This window comes from Neolamprologus multifasciatus, chromosome 16, assembly GCF_963576455.1.
Source record: "Neolamprologus multifasciatus chromosome 16, fNeoMul1.2, whole genome shotgun sequence".
Classification (NCBI taxonomy): Eukaryota; Metazoa; Chordata; class Actinopteri; order Cichliformes; family Cichlidae; genus Neolamprologus; species Neolamprologus multifasciatus.
The window spans coordinates 25,609,552-25,629,564 of NC_140454.1; the positions used below are offsets into that span (position 1 = coordinate 25,609,552).

Here is a 20,013-nt window from a genome sequence, read left to right on the forward strand (position 1 = left end):
GTATATTTAAGTCTATTATATTTAAAATTAATCAACTAACTTTGATGTGGAAGTTTAAATCATAACTATTAAATAAAAGAAAATAAACAGTGTTAACTCTATTACAGGGATGTTCCACATGTAGAGTTAGTTGTGTAGTTGTATATAGACATGACTTCTAATTAACCTGAAAGCTGTTACATATATATGCATTTGCTTTTTTTTAGCAGTGTGACAGGCCTTGTGCTTTGATTGTCTCAAGACTGCTTACGCAGTGCTTCAGCAATCCTGAAGAGAAAGAAGTATTGTTCCTGACAGAGGTTAAGTGAGAAAGTGTCAGTGAAAAAGACCAATGTTGTCAGAGCAGTATAGAGAGCAGTATACGTTTGGATCTTAAATTGTTTGTTGATAAGCAGTTGTCTGGGAAGAAATGGGCTTTGGAAGAAGGTGCCACATGCTTAAACCACGGCAGACGAGAGACAGAAGCACCTAGATTTCAGCTCTCAGGCCCCAGGAGGCTGAAAGGAGTATCAGCAGATAAGATGCTTCCTGTCTGCGTGTGTGTTTGCTCATGTGAAGTGTGTGTGACAGTGTGTCTGTGTGCGAGAGAGCAGATGTACTAAAGTATTCAACACACTCTCGCTGCCGATGTTCTTGTCTTTTTGCACAGGTGAAAGTGTGTCATATCTGACTGCTTTAGAAAGGCTGTGCGTCGTGAATGTGTGTGTGTGCGCGCAGTGTGCGTGTTTCAGTCAGTGTGCCAGTAGTGTCGGGGCTGTTAGTGTGTTAGTACTTTGCTAAAAGGGCAGCATGACCTCGTCCCTTCCGTGAGTAAATGCGCATGAAAGCGCCCCAGGGAGTGAGTGAAGTGTGCATTGTTCAGGTCAGTGCCCACACTCTCCAACACTGGATCTCAATGGGATGAGCCGGCTCCTCTCACAGACAGTGTCATTAATATATTTCAAGGAGTGGAAAACACAGCATCTGCTGTTTTGCACAGGGTCTCTTGTGGCACACTGTCTTTTGATGGTATTCATAAAGACTACGAGTGCACAGCAGAAAGTCTACGAACCAATACACAACCACTTGCTGAAGCAGTTTTGGCAATGATACAATAAACACTTATTGAGTAGTAGAGTATTGTTATTATCGGAGTCTTTGACTGTAAGGTTGGGGGGCAGGTTCATTCCACTGCAGGGCAACCTGCCACTGCATGTGGCGAATAAAATTTGAACTTGAACTTGAACTTGCACCCTCTGAGCTGCAAAAAATTGGTAGCACACTCTGACTTTGTGTTTCACAATATAAGAACAACTTGTGATCCAAACTGAAAGGCTTGTGAGATCCCAAATTTTAGGTGGAGGAGCCACCTGAAATTTGGTGGTTTGGTTTTGTGTCTTTGCTTTCCAGAAAATTATGAATTTAAATGATCTAAAAGCACTTTATGTGCTTTTTACATTTTCTACGTTATTGTGGTCTGTCACATTTTGCAGCCTTGTGGAAAAATGAATTGAACATGGGAGATTATTGGACAGAGTTCTGGTAATGTCTCTGCAAGAAATCACAGAGCTGTGGGGAGGTTTATTTCTGAACAACTATGTGCTAAAAATCACCGGTTGGCCCTTGTTTCCTTGAAATAAACCTGGTATGACCAAGAAACCTTTCAATTATTAATATCCGTGGGGGCATGCCCAGCCAAATTGTTTTTTGTGGTTTAGATGCGAGTAACAGCAAGTGCTCCGGGCAATACTGCAATCGATCCACAGTCTCTTTGCTCTTCGAGAGCACACTTGGGCAGCATCGCTTGGATCTGGCCGCTGAACTGGTGCCTCACACCAATAGATGGTCGGGGATGTAATTTGCAGAGTGGGCATCCAGGGGTTTGACAGGTCCACCTGTGGAGGGAAAGAATGTGAGACCTTTCAGCCATGTGTAAATGAGTATTGAGTATTGCTCAAAAAGAAAAGCTGCCCTTGCTCAAGTGTCGTCTACATTTACTGGAAAAAGTGCCACAGCTAAAAAATATTATTTTTATCCTTCAACTTTTTATCCACAAATGCATCATCAGGGAACTGGAAGAGCTCGGTAGTCAATAGAAACCATGGATTATAAATGTGGATCACAATGTGCTCGATAGGTAAAGACCTGATTATAAAGAAATGTATATTTTAAGAATAACCCATTTCTGACATAATCAACATTTTAGAACCAAATCAGCCCTTATAGGCAACAAGAATGTAATTTGATGGGTGATTGGGTAACTGGCTGAATAATAATGAGTGTGTCAAAATGTTGATCATTCTGCAATTTGCTAATTACTGTGTAAACCATCTTTAGAGCAGTGTTGTTCATGTCACATGAATCAAGCTGCACCCTCTTTAATGTATCTCTAGTCACTGCCTTTTCACTGCTGTTGTGTCACTTTTGCACCTAGCTCTCGCTTAGATGTTATTTCAATCGATATACATTTGTTTTCTGATAGACAGTGATCATGCTGTTTTTGTTTATTTATTTGTTTATTTATAAGGAACCCCATTAGCTTCCACAACAGAGGTTGCTAGTCTTCCTGGGGCTCAAACCATCAAATACCATCGAATAAAATGTTACACAATGAATTGGATGCAAAATATCCACACAATTGGGTTCTTACATCCACAATAAGGTTTTACAATTCTGAAAATATAAGCATGTAAATATTAAAAAAATATAAAAAACACTCAAATAAAATACACCATTACATTACAAGTGACATTAGCCTCTTACAATATTTACTGTTTTTGATTTCATATCATCTATTTGTTTATGTTCCTTACTGAAAAACAGGGAAAGGATGGCAACCAAAAATACGACATCTTTCCTGATCTTGCTAAAATAAAAGTTCTGTAAATGTGACATTTTAGACCAGCTTTTGCTTGATTATAGGAAAAATTATAAAATAAATATTATTATAGGGAAAAGTATTAATTAGCAGTTAAAGTATATATAAGAGAATTACTAAAAGAAACTTTAGGAACTGTGAGTTGTGTGAATTGCATAAAAATTACTTGTAAATATACAAAGGATGGATCCTTCTATGTAGCTAGCTAGCTATTGGACTATCTAATCTATCTATTGTTCTTTCTTTTAGGTTTTGATTTTGTCAGGACAACTTAGTTTTTGGATTATAATTTAAAGAAGCATATGACCAGTTGTTTGCATGGGTTCTTTCCAGGTTCTCCGGCTTCCTCCCACAGTCTAAAGACATGCAGTTAGTAGGGTTAGGTTAATTGGGAACTTTAAATTGCCCATAGGTGTGAATGTGAGTCCAAATGGTTGTCTGTCTCTATGTGTAAGCTCTGCAACAGACTGGTGAGCTCTCCAGGATGTACCCTGCCTCTGATAAGTGGAAGAGAATGCATGGATGGAAATTCTAAACCATGAGTCAAATGTTTGGACTGGATTCTTATGGCACCAAACATCATAGATGTTTTTCATCAGGCTTGTCCTAAATGATCTTAACGTAGCATGTGCTGTACATTGAAGTTCAGATATTAAAATAAAATCTCACTTCTAATATGTTGAAGGATTGTATTGAATCAAACAAAAAAGGGAAATCAATGAAGAAATATCTACTGGGAGTGTTTCTTTATGAAAAGGTCTCTGTGTTAGAGTAAATGAGAAGAGGGGCAGAAGCAGAATGTCAGTGTGTCTATATCTGTGGCACAGAGACAGGTAGGGCCAAGCAAGGGAAATACCAAAGATCATCGTGTATTTTAGTTTGGACTTCTTTGTTCTGAAGTGAGGTGTGATCCAGCCTTTAAAATAACATTAAATATTTCCCTTTGAAAAAATGTGTTTTTTCTTTGCTTTATTCAGTCTCTCTTGATCCAAAGGTTCAACATATGGTCACAAGTCTATGTGGTTAAATTGCTAACCTTGCCACAGCATGGTGTTATTCTGGGTTTTGAAAGGTTTAGTTGTTTGTTGGACAGCCACAGTGCTGGTGGGTTTGAAGTTAGGTGAGAGAGTGTTGTTACATTGTGTTGTCTTTGAGGGTGTGAGGTAATACATGTTGAACAATATTTATTATTCTTTTTTAGTTTTATGTTGAAAATATAGAAGGTACTTGAGTTCAAATGCTGATATCATGGCAGGGATACAGCTTTCACTTTCTGTTGTGCTTCAATTTACTTGTGATAAGGGGTACCATGAAATTCCATCATCCAGCTCTCTGATGTCATCGAATGAAAGCCTTGTTGGTTTGGAAAGTGTTATCCTTTTCAATGGCATGAAGAACATTTTACAATCTTTGTGTTTGATTTTTTTTCTGGGCTCTGCCAGTCATTTCCTATAACTCTATATTCACCACAAAACTCCTTAGTCAGGATTTTACTATTAAAAGCTTTGCAAACCAGATCCTAACAACTAGGCCAGGGGTCTGCAACCTTTAACGCCCAAAGAGCCATTTGGACCTGGATTCCACGCAAAAGAAAGCACTGGGAGCTGCAAATACTTTTTGACATCTAAAATGAAGATAACACTGTATATATTGTTTTTTTTACCTTTATGCTTTGTGTGAACAACTAAGGTGTGTTGCTTATGAAATCCATGAAGTGCTACAGAGAAAATTACATTTTATTTATGTAATTAACACATTTTGAACTCTTCTTTCTTTGGAAAGAAATATAACAAAAGGAAAGACACCCAGCTGAACTAAAATGATCCACGTAGCAAACAAAAACTTTTGTGTGCTGCCACCCTTATATCGCCTTTGGGCTTTTGGAGCCTTGGTCTGGCTTTTAAAGAATAACTGGAAAAAAGCACTATGCTGCTAAAAGATGAAAAATAGATATTTGCAAAAGTCTGCCTAAATATGTATTTTACCTAAATGTGTGTGGTGGGGTGTGGTCTGCAGCGTCGCTGCAGGGGAGGCGGACGCACCTGAGCGGCACCCGCAATCAAGCCTCGCTGCCTTTACATCTGTGCTATCTATGCTGTTGTTGGTATGTGTCGGGTTGTGAGCTGCAAAGCTACAGCCGGCTGTATGCGTACAGCAACCGTGTGTGAAAAGTGGTCAATAAAGACATGCTGAAAAACGTGTTCATACAAATATTGTCGGGTCTGCCATGATATGTTTACAATGGGACTTCTGCTCCTGAACCTCTGCCCACAGCGTCTGCAGATCGGGGCTGTACGAAGTCACTTTCATCTTTACGCAGGACTGTAAGCTGTCATCTGTGAGGCCTGAGTGGTGTTTGTTTTTAACATAGTTCACGGTGGAGAACAGCTGCCGACATAATGTAGATCCGAAGATCCATAATTGGCCTACCTGGGGTTGGTAGGCTACCGGCGTTTCGGCGGGTATACCAGCTTCCGCCAGTGTGACGCTTATTTTGACGATGAAAAAATAATAGAATATAATTTTATTTTTATATTTCAATATCACAATAATCTTCCAATTTAGAACTACAAGTTAAAAAAACAACTAACATAAATAAAATACACTTCAGCTAAATACTTCTAATTTATTTACCCAAACCATGCGGAGCCGCACTAAGGTTGCCGACCCCTGAACTAGGCAATCTAATTATCTAACCAATCAGTAAGTAGTCTAATAATACTAGCTTGGAAACATTATGTGGTATCTATTGTTGGTATATTATCTACTGTTAACGAATGCCTGCAGCCCCCCAACCAAGTTTGTTGCAGCAAACACGAGTAACAGCACAAAAACAAAGTAGTGTACTGTTGTGAATGGGGTCAGCAGCAAAACATAGTTTGGCCACTGAAAAGAATGCCCACCTAAAATTAAAACAAAGAAAGAAATCAATATTTGTTTTAGTGTACATCATCTTTGTGATATTTGCCCCCTTTACTCTGCTGTCAGACAGTCCTTTCCAGTGGGGAATGAAAGCCATAATGGTAACAATAGTACTCTCTTCAAATCTACCAGACTGACAAAAATGCTTATTTTACCTTGCAGAACAATGGTGTTTCTGGTATTCTGTTGCCATGACTGAGCAATTTGCATATTCTTGTGATTAGTTCAGCTTTCCATCAGCAAGAAACATCTAATAAGAAGAATAACAATGTACATATATAGACATATATTTATACTTTAAGTCTATGAATACTATAGTACTATATAAATAAATCTTACACATAAAGACACTGTCATTTCTTAAATTATCGGTTTTTAGTGCCCTACGTTTCACAACCATTATCAGGGTACTTTCTCACCACTTGTTTCCATCAGGTTTCAGACAGAGGAGGAGAGAAGTGCTGTGGGAGTCTAGTGGCACTCTGGGGACATGCCCTCATCTGACGGAGTTCATTCCTTGTGACGATCCTGCCTGCTACCTGTGGCAGGTCCAACAAGAGGGAAGATGTATTCCCACAAAAATCTCCTGCGGTCCTGGAACTGTGATCCAGAATGTGACCTGTGTCAACGCTAAAGGTAATGTTTCACATATTCTTCATAGATAAACCGTTCCTGTCACATTTTAAATGCATTTCATTGTGACTGAAAATCGGTCATTTAAATTCAGTTTGGCCTTCTTCCAAGTAGAAAACCTTACTAAAATGAATACTTTACTTTTTTAATAATCACCTTCTACTGTCTTTACATTTTTTTTTTAACTCGACTATCTTCTAGAGCATCCAATGCCTGAGGCATTTTAAAAGGCAAGGACATTAGTGACTAGAGTCTTGAATTGCTGAATCCTCAACAGAGACTTCATTCTTGTCCAAGATAACTCTGAAAAGAGGCAAAATAACAAAGGAGTGCCTAAAGGGAGAGCAATGACAGCTCAGCTAGGCATTTACCTGTTCTATCTAGAGAAAGGCAGCTCAAAAGTTAAACAAGGATCCAGCCAGCAATACTCACGAAAGCAGTGGCTAGAAAAATGTAGCAGAAGTTCAAAGCTGTTTGAACTCTGTCACATCCTGGATGAGCCCCCAAATTATTACATATCTGAGGAGGGGTGGGGGATGTGGGGAGTAGCAATAAAATGTCCAGGTGAAAGTCAAAAACTGAAATAAAATTAATCTATATTTTATGAAAAGGTTCAGCTTTGAAATGATTTTTAGATGAGAAGACTATACTGCTTTATCAGTCAAGCATTACCAAATCATTTGTTAGCCAGTAAAGAAAAGGCAAATAGTCTAAAGAAAAAAGCACTTCTGTTAACAGAAGGCACTGACTACTTTCTAGTAACTCAGCGCTACCAAAGCACAAAGCATGCAGACCACTAAAGCTCACCACACTAGCTGGCCCACACTGAGATATTAGCTCTTCCCCAGCTTTTATAGCGCAGGGTGGTTAATTGCTGAGTGAAATCAGCTGTGCACTCACTCCACAGGAGAAAGGGGCACCACCAAATTGAGGTTAGAAAGCAACACTACGAACACAGTAGGCCTGCTATATCCTTGATTGTATCAATAGAAGGTGGGGGTGATCCTGGTTTTGAGCAAAACTAGTTAGTGGCTTGAGCTTTACTTCATATTTACTTCCTGTTGCTGGCAAGAAAAAGAATTTGCATATTTATGGCAAAATGCGGATTTAACAGTTTCTGACCATAATAAATTAATTCATTTTATGGTTTTTATTATTATTGATTGCTATTTAGTTATAGTATGGATTCATTTATTTTTTAGCTTTAACTATAAATCCACTTATATAAATGTAATATTGCTTATATATAGCTATCACGAGAAATTTATCCAAATTCACGGTAAAGCCATTAGTGCTTTGGACTTGACATGCAATCTTATCAGTTATGCAGAAACTATCAAGTATAATGTGATCCGTTGTGATCAGCCATATCCTCTTGTTGCGTGATGGGGACATCAGCATTAACGGAGCATGCATTATTCATTAGGGACCATCATCGTTTGTGGGCTCAGAAAACATTGGCCTGATTAAAAGTCAGAATTGTAGCTTCCTAGCAAGCATTAATTGATCATCTCCATAGATTATAAATCTAATTGCACCCTTTTTTGCTTGTGTTTTATTATTCTGTCAAAATGGATCATGTGTGTGTTTATCAGGAAGGCAGTGGAAGGTCCAGATAAATTAGCCAACAGGAGAGTCTAATGAGTTTTGACAGGACAGCTAAGAGTGGGAGCTTTGCCAGGTTTTAGGAAAAATGCTCATGAAATTATCTGTGGTGGATTTCTATGGAAATTATAAAAAGTTGGTGGCTGTTGCTTCCTTAATTGGCGTATCGGACTTCTAGCATTTTGAGTTATTTTCACACATAGTGACAGCCTTGTCACTGCTGAGTTCTTAGTGCTCACTGCTGAGCCCCTTTGTTTAAAAAACTCTCACAGTTGCAACTGCATGGAAGAAAACCAGTTAATATCATAAGAATACTACACTAAACAATATTGTTTCTCGCAGTTAAATCCAAAGAAAGGTCCTGATACTAACTAAATTGGCTTTTCATATTAGAATAAAACAAATGCATAATAGAAAATAAGTGTTAGAGGAATCAAGTATAAAGGATTTGTAATGAATAGACATGAATGAAAAAGTACAATATAATGAAAAATATTTTTGATAGAAAGAAGTATGTGACACTGAAAGGAATCTATATTTACATTATTCAAATCTGCTTTCATGTGTTTATGAGACCACATAATAATCACACTAAGTAATGTTGGTACATTGTTTTTATTATTTGAATGAGTGATGTAAAACAGATGATTATAGATGAAACAAGTTTTGTTGCTTTGATTATTTTTATTTCATTATTTATTTTGTGCAAGCATCTCCCCCCTTTCCACAAGCACATCCTGGTTTGTCTTCAGAGAGAAAATGTTCTTAGTTTCTGTACTGGTAAAATTTAGCAGACCTTGAAGAAAGTAACTGCTAATTGCCAGTCTGTCTGCACATTCAGATTCATCATAGTCAAGCTCTGCGTCTAAGCTATTACACAAGTAATAATGATGGACATTTTGTCTGCTGGAAAGAAAAGGCATAAAGGCAGCTTCTCTCCTTGAAAAATGAAATGCTAAATAAAGATTCCTATAGTCTCAAAGGCTGTCAACTAACTGTATTTATTAGTTAATAATGTCAGAGTTAATTTAAATCTTCCTCTAGTCAACGCTTGGCCAACTCCAGGCCTCGAGGGCCGTTGTCCTGCAGGTTTTAGATCTCACCCTGGGTCAGCACACCTGAATCAAATGATTAGTAGGGGTGGGTTTTGATTATCGATTTATTAATTAAAATCAATTCTCGCTTGGATAATGTGATATAGATTCATTAAAATCCTGAATTGATTTTTTAATATAAATTTATTTTGCCCAAAATGCCAGAATCTCAGGTTAAACCTCACAAAATTTCTACAACCACCAAACAGCTAAAACAGTAAACGAGAGCAGGTACACCGATTCTGCACAAAGACGTAACCACAAAGCGTGGACCCACCGACGAATCAAAATCAGTGAGATGTCGCCTTTCTCACCCGACAGCACGGACACGAGCTGAAAGCCGACAGCTCGCTGATTCTGATGTTTCGGCGGGTCCGCACTTTGTGTTTGCGCCATTTTTGCCCTGATTCTGAAGCTGCACGTTTTATCTCTCTCCAAACAATATTGACCGAACCAGCAGCAAAAGAAGCAGCAAACTATGCTTCACATAAACATCGTCATGAATTCCCTCTTATTGTTTTGCTGCCACCTCGATAAAATCACACTACATGCACAGCTCTCTCTCTCTCTCTCTCTCTCTCTCTCTCTCTCTCGCTGTACTTCAAGATCAGTTTCCCATCTAACAATCTTTTTTCTGCATTATTCGCTTGCTTGTTACGCACAAGTCTACCGTTCTTACAGCGCTGTCGGACGCTGTTTTTTTTCCCTTTTACTTACTTCCGAAAAGAAAGCCTCATTTCTGCCGTACAATACTGAACTAATTTAAACTTTTTAAAATTATGCAAAATTGCAAAACGCTCAGCTGTGCCTCTAATAAAACCTCTGTAACTTTGCTCTGCTTCACGTCAGCAGCATCAGGTAATGTTCATATGTTCATTAATGTTTTTTTTCTGCAGAATATTTTTATAAAATCCCAGGCCAAAATCACCTTCATGTTTTTCTGTGTTTTATCCTCAGCTACTTTGACACAATGGCATCTGCTGTGACGCTCACACCTTTGATTATGTCTCCCAAGTGTCAGATTTCTTTTTATAGATATAAAAATATAGAAATGTACTGATGCATAATCTGAATTATAATATGTCTGACTGTCTGAGTCAAAATTTCCCCGATTCAAATTGAATTGAATTGATTCAAATTGAATCAAATCAAATCGAATTGAATCGAATCGTGGATTGAATGGATTCAGGACCTTGTGAATCAGAATCGAATCGATTCTAGAAATGAGTGACGATACCCAGCCCTAATGATTAGTTCATTAACTAACTTCAAGACATGTCGAGGAGATGATTTAGCCATTTGAATCAGCTGGATCAAGGACACATCTAAAACCTGCAGGGCCTCGATGTCTGGGTTTGGATACCACTGATCTAGGTGAACATAAAAAAACAAACAAAAAAACTACTCAAGAATATTAGAAATCATAATAGTGGTTATCAGCTTTAATCAGGCCTTCTGCTTCAGGTTTTGTTCTCATTTGACTCATATTTCTTTCACAGTGTATGTGACAAGAGGGCAGACCATACCACAGGTTCACTTAAATCAGCCTTGGCCAACTCCAGGCCTCGAGGGCTGGTGTCCTGCAGGTTTTAGATATCACTGTGGGTGAACACACCTGAATCAAATGATTAGTTCATTAGCAGGCCTCTGGGGAACTTCAGGACATGTTGAGGAGGTGATTTAGTCATTTAAATAAGCTGTGTTGCATCAAGGACACATCTAAAACCTGCAGGACACTGGACCCCGAGGCCTGGGTTTGGACACCCCTGCTGTAGTCGAAGCTTCCGCTGTTATTGCCAACAAATTTATTATATGAAACAAAAAATAAAGCTTACACAGCTGTGGTCAGAAGTTTACACACACTCGTCATGTCATGGTAGTTTTGGACTATACACGTGTTGTCTTTTTAGCAGGGTCTTCTTTCTTGACTGACACCCTCCCAGTTCATGGCTATGTAAAACTCACTTCACTGTGGACAGTGAGGCTGCTGTACAGTTGTTTGAACTGATGATGTTGGAGTCTACAATTGTTTAGAAACGGCTCCAAGAGACCTTCCTAAATTAAATCTATAATTCTTTAGAGTTTCTCATCAAGTCTCTGGACTTTCCAATTGTTCTAAGTATTGGTCAGTCCAATGAGTGCTATCAAACAAATCCTTTTTATGCTGGCACTCTGTAGGCAGTGTTTTCAGGCGGAGAAACTACCAGTTGTAGTCAATCACGCCAGCTAATGAGAAATTAATAGGCCTTGGCCTTGTCAAGATAAACAACAGTGTAGCACTACTTATTACAAATGTCAGCTGTGTAAGTTTGACACTGTGCTGATTATAGAATAGTCGAAATAAATTAAAGCTTGTGCACCCAATTCTTGTTTTTTTTAAAAAACCATTGAAGAAACCATTAAATCACGACTTATTACGAATTATCACGACTTTTATGATGTAAATTTCTGATTGCAACTGTATATAAACGCAGTTAAAGCTCTCTGCCAACTCTTCTTGCATCGATTGTCTCTTAGACTAAATGGTAAAACAATGAAAGAGAAAACACAAAGAACATAAATAAAACTCGTTCAATTTTTAATGGTTATAGATCAAGCAGTATATTTACATATATTTTCAATCAAAGCACACCAATCAAAGCACATGAAATCCAGCAGTGGAGGTGGGTTGTTAATGACATTACCTGCGGCATCTCCAGGTTCCTGTGGTGCGTTATAAAGAAACTTTGCAGTAGAATTTTCCAGTTCTTCTGCAGTCCTGTGGAGAGAGCAATGGGGATCTGGAGTTGAGGAAGTAGGAAAGTTTAGACTGACTGTGGAGAATTCCTGCATATGTATTCACTGCTGCCTGGGTTTCAATCATTTTTGTTCTGACAGGCTGAGATAGGCAGTGAAGATGGAGAGGCAGTAGTAACATATCAGCAGAGATTAAAGGATTGTTTGCTATAATCTGATATGCTGTCAGAAACAGTAACCAGTTGTGATATCTGTAGATGCACATACATTTTTTTAAATAGTAGCAGCTTATCTTGTAATCACTAAATCATAAATACATTAGCTGACGTAGCTGTCTTTGACTACAAAGGTGGTGGAGATTTTAAGGAACTCTTCTTTCATCTCTATGTTGGAGCTGGATTTAAGAGTTATTTATGGATCACAAGTGAAAGCTTTCTGGTTTTAAAAAAAAAGAGCAAGCCAGAGGAAAAAACAACAGACCGTGTATACTCTCCATCTTATCTTGACTCACCATATAATTTTAAGTGGAAGGTTGGAGGGAATTCACAAGTCAGTCAGTCAGTCAGTGCCCATTACTATGGTCTAGTTTCAGTGTCGCCATTGTAAGCAGAAGCTTTTCTTTCCTTAAATTGATATATACGTGATCAGGACATTATATACCACTAAACCTCTCAAATTACCTTCTTGCTATATTTATAACCATCATTTATTTTTTGCAATCTCTGCACATCTCAATCAATTACAGGAAAAATATATGATATAACCTCCGAACACTGTCCTGCTCTTCATTATTTTTTATTCCTTTACAGGGTTTTGGTCTGTGTGACCTTTGTCAGGTACAAAGAAACCTTGTTCATGCACATTTGCACATATGTATACATTGAGTAAGATTCAGCCAATTAGGCATTCCTGGCTATTAGACGTCACATGTGCATGCAATCAATCAGTTAATGAGTCCACTTGAATCGTCAATGACATCATCCAAAACCCAAATAACATTTAAAATCACCACCTGATCTGAAAACCGAACCATCTATATATATTCCAAAATTATCACTTGAATTAAGAAAATTATGAATTTATTATAAAATAAAAGTTTACAAAAATATTCATACTTGGGACAAATCAGTTTTGTATAACATTTTACCATATACAGTATACAAATCCCAAATCAAAACTAATACACTCATTAAACTGTTCATCATTCAGTCCTTTGGGTGACAATATCTGCAAAGTGAATATCCAAAATGCCTCTCTTCTCTTCAATAATAAATCAATATGAGTATGAAACCATACCAAAAAGCACTTCAATTTTCTGTCATCAGATCGTGTTTGCCGTGTTTTTAAAAAATCTACAAATAAACTGCTGTCGACTCAAGTAACATTACATGGAGCAATTAAAAAGTTTCAAATAAAGTCTTTCTTACATTTGACCCGAGTTTCACTTTGGAGAAGAGGATAAATCTTGTGAATGGGGTGGCTGGGTTTATTTCTGTTCAGCTAAATAATAAATTGAATATTATGAAATTCAGTGATGTGCCAGATACCCCTGAGATTTGTAAGAAGAAAAAAATATATATTTCTGATTGAGTGAGCTTTTTGTTCCCGTTTCCCAGCATAAAGCAAATCTGCATTCCAAGTCTGAGGATGCATGAAATTGTGTGAGGAAAGTCTAAGCCTATAGAGAGCATACAAACTGCACTTTTCTGACAAAGTTAATCTGATGGAGATTAAAATGATTATCTAGGCTTGCTCAAGCAATCAAAAGAAAAAAAATCCTATATCACCTAAATCGTGTCTTTGCCATGGAATATATTCTATTATGGCAGTAATTGTAGGGCAGCAGAAATCATTTTGGTATGACTGAAGTGGAATTAAGTGATACGAGGGTGGTCAAGCACACTTTTGGGACTCAACCAGACAGATGCCCAGAGGGATAACAGTGTGGTGAAAATAATAAAGCGCTGTTGTTTACTGATGAATCATTTTGGTGCATCACATACTAAGATCATGTATCTAGATATGTTTTTATTAATGTGCTTTATCGGATATCTTGTATTTCCCAATTCACTTGAGGTTAAGCAGATAAGAAACAGAGCTGAAACCCCCCCACAGAAAATGTTAGTGTATAAGTGTTAAGTGCTATTTGAAGTAGCCATGTAATACCATTATTTTGGGGCGATCGTGGCTCAAGAGTTGGGAGTTCGCCTTGTAATCGGAAGGTTGCTGGTTCGAGCCCCGACTTGGACAGTCTCGGTCGTTGTGTCCTTGGGCAAGACACTTCACCCGTTGCCTACAGGTCTGAGTGGTGGTCAGAGAGCCCAGTGGCGCCAGTGTCCGGCAGCCTCGCCTCTGTCAGTGCGCCCCAGGGTGGCTGTGGCTACAACGTAGCTTGCCATCACCAGTGTGTGAATGGGTGGATGACTGGATGTGTAAAGCGCTTTGGGGTCCTTAGGGACTAGTAAAGCGCTATACAAATACAGGCCATTTACCATTTTTATTTTCACAATCAGTATCATATGTAGAAAGTATGTTTTGGTGCTAAATTATACACCACATGCTAACTGTATGCCTAAATATTTCTGTGGCAGGTAGGCAGACAGACAGATATTCCCAGTATAGGCTGAACAATTATGCAAACTCCTAGGTTAATTATATTAACAAAGGCTAATTGGAACCAGGGGAATCCAATCAGTGACGCAAGATTAGAAGTGTAGGTTAGGGATACTTTGACTTCTAAAAATACTCAAGAGTTTGACTTTAGTGTTCGCGAGATTTTGCTAATAACCCATGCATATAAAATGATTCTGTGTAAGCAAGGATCACTGTTTTTAAATAAAGCTAAAAAAATGAGAGTCTGAGATTAACTGTATTTATTTGTGGGACCAGCTGCTAAAAGTGTTTGTACTATTATTAAAAAAGAGAATTTCTTTTTTCCAATCACTTGAAATGCTATGTTTGTTTGCACATAGCTTATTCCCATTGTTTTTGTTTATGTTTATTTGTGACCTGTCAGTGGAAGTTCTTCATTTTTTCTTTTAAATAGTGCCAAATCTACATGTGAGTGTGTTCATTTACTGTGTTCTACACTTACTATTTCATGTTTGGCTACAGTTACTACTGTATTTATGTGTTATTTACTGCAAACTACTTCAGCAAAGAGATGTGATAGCTTCACCCTCTAGCTTTTTGGCACAGTAAACTTGTTCTGACAGCTCCCACTAATTGCACGGTGACCAGAGTAGTCGGTCCAATTTCTCGATGTAACCATAGACCACAGTGTAATGCAGTGCACCTGTGACTGGCAGTTGACATGACCCACATACAGCAGATCTTTGCTGCGTATACTTGAACCTACAGATGATCTGACATTTCTGACCTAATAACTGAGAAGAGTGGTCAGCATCATTCTGACTCTGCTTGCTCAAGTGGTCAGCAATATTCAGGAGCTATGTTTAGGAGAAGTGCTGAAAGTGACTAACTTTTGCTGAAATGCTGAAGCTACACGTTTAACAGGCAGGTAAAGCACAGAAAATAATTAGTGACCCAGGGTAGTTTGTTGGATGCTCACAGCTATTTTATCCAATGCACCTTGTTTCTTTCGCCTCCCCCCAGCTCTACTTTAAAAGCTTCCTCCACAGATTGGATATGATTATTAACTTTTAAGCAAAGGCGAGGACTTTTTTTCAGCATCTACTAGAATAATAACAATGAAGAAATTAATTGGTGGGTGGGCGAGCAGAATAGAAATCATGTGGAAATTGCATGCAGGAGCCAGTGATATTATATCTGAGTAAGAGCCCCAACTACAGATTCCTGTATTAATAATGCAAAAGGACCCCTAGGGCAACCATCTATTTGCAGAGCACCCCCACACACACAAGTAGTCTCATACATGCACACTCACACATAGATACAAATACATAAGTTGTGACTTTGGATTCATGTTATCATGTCATTTCTCTTTAGGCAGTGTTTTCAGGCTTCAAGGTTTTGTGAGTCTTTTGTTACTTTGTTTGCTAATACATGCATTAAACCCTTTTGATTTTCAAGCAGAAAGATTGTTGAATTACTGATTTTCCATTGTTTATAAAAGCACAGTAAGTAATTCCACCTTTAGCAATAATGCATCTGTTTTAATCATTTTTTAATAAGCCTGGAGCCAGTGTCATGCTTTGATATTCTTTTTGTTGCATTGGTTTGATTTAAAACCTAAAGTTGGGAATGTAAATGTGTCAAAGTGCCCTTGTCAGTGGCCTTTCTGCAAAGTTTTGCCCTTGTAAAAATTAGTAGACTTAAGTGAATGCTGGACCTCTTGGTATTCCAAACACCTTGATCGCACAGACTTTCATACTCTTGTCCATGCTGTTTAACAGAAATTCAACTTCCAAACTATATAAGACTTTGTCCATGCTTACAATAGGCAGATATGATCCTTCTCTACTTGTACTATAAAGCAGTGTAAATTGTATGTAAATTATGTCACTGCCCATAAAGGTAATAGTGGGTGGAAAAACAAACTGTTGTTCTTCTGCTCTTTCTCTAAAAATAGCAAACGCAAAAGAACAAACAAAAAAAAATTTATTTACTTTACTTTAAGCTAAAACTTTTTGCTTTGCATTTTCCATGTAAACCTTTTTTTTTAAGTACCGCTGTATGTCATTGCCCATTTTTGCATTTCTGGTGTGTATTGCTCTAAATGTGGGTCAGTGAGGTTGATTCACTGAAATCTATAGTGCATGCCCTGCTCTATTTTATGCTGTCTTTGCATTTTAGCATGCATACCTGAAATTATTACCTGGGTAGGAGTTACTGCGAACCAAAACGGTGACAATGAATTCCCGCACAGCTTACTGTCAGTTCAAAACAATCGCGTTAAAGATCATTGTAATTTGGGCTGCAATTTTAATTTTAGTTGAAAATATAATTTTAGTGAACATTACAGTAATAACCATCCACCATCTTTCCGCTTGTCAGGTATTATAAATATATGACTCGCTCTGCAAATGTTTATGCACAACGGAATCAACTTTTGGAGGTTTATGCACATTTTTTTCTCTTTTACATTACCATCAGTTGGAAAAATTTGCATCTTATGCCCATTTTGATCTGTGCTAATGAAAGTCGTAATGTATCCCACACTGTAGCCTTTGGGTCATCGTTACATTCAGCTGATTTTTCTTTAACCCCTGCTGTATGCACATCAGCTGCTTTGATGGTTGGAGATCTCTTATGCTTTGACTTTATGGCCACAAAGTTTCCAAACTCCCCGAGGGTGGGTCTACATTTTTCTTATGAGGCAACATCTAAGTTTGCATTCTCTATGTTTACTGCCTTCCTTTGAATCAAGGTTGTTTGCTTGATTCAGATGAAAAAAAAAGAGACAAATTGATGACAGATCTGCCCTGGGGTTGTTATTGTTAAACTATATTCCATGATCTAGTGGCAGGGTTCAACCAAGTTAATGATTCTTCTCTCTGTGAGTGTATATCAGAAAACAATGCTTCAGCTGCTGCTGGCATTGTTTTGACAACAGGATGACATTCCTGTTTCTGAAATTGATCTGTCTCTCTAGGACAGAGACCTTGGAGAAATCTATGGCAAACTCTTTTTAAGCTCCAAAAGGAAATACAACCATATGTCTGGTTATCTATATAGTAATCGCTTATGTGCATAGTGTTTAACAAGAAAGCTATTGTTGTATTATGTTTAATCTACAGGTACCTTTCAAGGTGCTTAAGGACGCTTTAAAAGATGCAGTAAAAGTTCTTCTCGATGGCTATTGTGCAATTTTCATTTGATAAATGACATTCTCAAAACTACTTGTTCAGTCTCCATGTTATCTGGTCACGTCTGCATGTCATGCTGTCTCTCTGTCATTGATATTGTCATGCAGACGATGTTGGAGCCACTTGTCACGATGGATCAAGCAGGTTTTCTTGTTTTTATTTTTCAATCTTTGATTTTATTGAAAACGAGCGCGAACTGATAGACATATGTAAGGTCATGTCTTTTTCACTTTTATTCCCAACTCACCTTTTATGTTTCTTTTTCTTTCTTTGTTTGCCTACTTTTTTTGTGACTGTATCTTTGATACCATTCCCATAACCATGACGTTGCAATACAGGAAAGACTGCACATGCAACAGTGTGTGGCGAATAACAATGCAATCAACAGTCTTTTCTCTATATTTCTCTCTATATAAGTCTATATAAAAATAAAAATAGGTAAAAAAAAATCTCATTGAGATTAAAAATCTCATTTCCAAGAGAGACATGGCAGATATCTGGTAGATATCTTGAACTGAGGCATTGTACATGTGAAAAAAAGTGGAGCCTTTTGCATTTTGTCTGCCAAACCTTGCAAGAGTTAGGCGGAGTACACCATTATGCTGACAACATGCCAGTCTAGTGACCAGTATTTTGACCATCTTGTTTGCAAAGAATGACTCAAGCCAATGACAGTTTCAGAGAGTTGAATATTTACTTTTGCAGGTAATTAATTTTGTGGCTTAATAAAATTGCACTTACTGTACTGCACACCTTAATGATGGTTCAAGACGTATTAAAACAACCTAGATAAACTGTTAAAAAATGGAGCACAGATATAACAAAGTAAAAGAAATTCCTCTTTGTTTCCTGTGGCTGTTTCATTTGTAAAAGAAGAGTTAACTAGCAGCTGCGATACATATTTCATAACACGAAGATGAAGGCTGAAGGATAGCTTTTACAACTAGCTCAGAATACCAATGGAGTGACCTTACAATTTCTTTTGATGAAATTAAATTTGTGTTTGACAGAACACTTAGGAGGGACGCCCGCTTACTTGCTTTTACCATCTGTAACATGCACTTGGCAAACTTTATCAATAGCACAAAAAAAGAATTTTAGGGATTAATTTTGAAGAATGAAAACAGTCTAAGTGCTCCAAATTGCAATGAACACATCATTCTCCCCTATATGTGCATTACCATGTGTTCACATTCAGAGCTGATGTAGACATGACTTGAATTTGTCACAGAGTGAATGTAATGGTATCAACATGTGTCAATTGTGTCAGCTAGATCCAGCAGGATCCACTTATTATCTTGTCCAGTGTCACAAGTGCACGTCTGTGTGTTCTTCAGAGATAATTCAGGCCTAACAAAAATGGTAAAACTGAGATGAGCACAGAATATAAAGTAGCTGACCAAATAACACATTATGTGTTGTATTCCTGTGTTGTACTTCATGTGAATTGCATTTACACTTTCATTCAGCATGATGAAAGATCTGGTATCCTCTGGAGGGGGCTGATGTATTAGGAGCGCAGTATGTTGTGGGTTCATTTACCTCTGCATTTAATGTGAGCAAGACCAGGCTTTAAGGTTTTAATCTGATCAACCCAGAGTCATAGGGCCTTGGGTTATACCACTTTCTGCTTCCAATATACATTTGTCATTTGATGTATACTTCAGCTGGCATTTCATTCTAGCGCCAGTGTGTTTTGGTTTAGTTTGCACAAGGTTATTTCCCTATCTGATAGCTGTTAGATCAAGATGAGATACTAAGTGTAGCGAGTGTCAACTGGATTATTTGAGCCTTTAGGCTGATTTCAGTTATCTTATCTTGCCTTTTTCAGGAGAAGATGTGCCTGATGCCTACTGTGTGGAAGGCCCTCCACTTGCAGAAGAAGCCTGCGAGGTGCCCTGTTCTGCAGACTGTGTGGTTGGCCCCTGGTCCTCCTGGTCCACCTGCTCACACAGCTGTGCCAGTAAGACAGCAGAGGGTAGACAGAGCCGCACTCGCACTGTTTTAGCCATCCCACAAAAAGGTAATCCAAAATTCCCTTTGATCTCTTTGACTCGTTCTCATCTTATACTACTAAAGAACTTCTTTGCTTTGTTTACTGGAGTTATTTTTAACTTGGTTTTACTTTTAATGAAGCTAGATTTTTAAAGATGATATTAATATATGGCAAATAGGTAGAAAAAGTTTAGATTATAACTGTCGTTAACATGTCATCTCATTGGAAATACTGCAGAAAAAAGGGCAGAAGTAACAAGAAGATGTATTATATTGTATTATTACTGTAGTTGTTGAAAATAATGTATACCTTTCAGTATCTATGAGGTTCAGTACTACACTGACTGGATGACAGAAAGCGTGAAAACACTGATCCTTGGAG

At 37.9% G+C, this 20,013-nt stretch overlaps 1 protein-coding gene across 3 annotated transcripts in view; it reads left to right on the top strand.

Annotated features, from left to right (window-relative positions):
* Positions 1–20,013, top strand: part of thsd7ba (thrombospondin, type I, domain containing 7Ba) — a 197,395-nt gene that overhangs the window by 100,002 nt on the left and 77,380 nt on the right. For all 3 annotated transcript variants that reach the window (XM_085134466.1, XM_085134468.1, XM_085134467.1), the window contains exons 8-9: positions 6,215–6,415; positions 19,468–19,659. In XM_085134466.1, the coding sequence (XP_084990592.1) occupies positions 6,215–6,415; positions 19,468–19,659 (393 nt within the window). The remainder of the gene's footprint in view (positions 1–6,214; positions 6,416–19,467; positions 19,660–20,013) is intronic.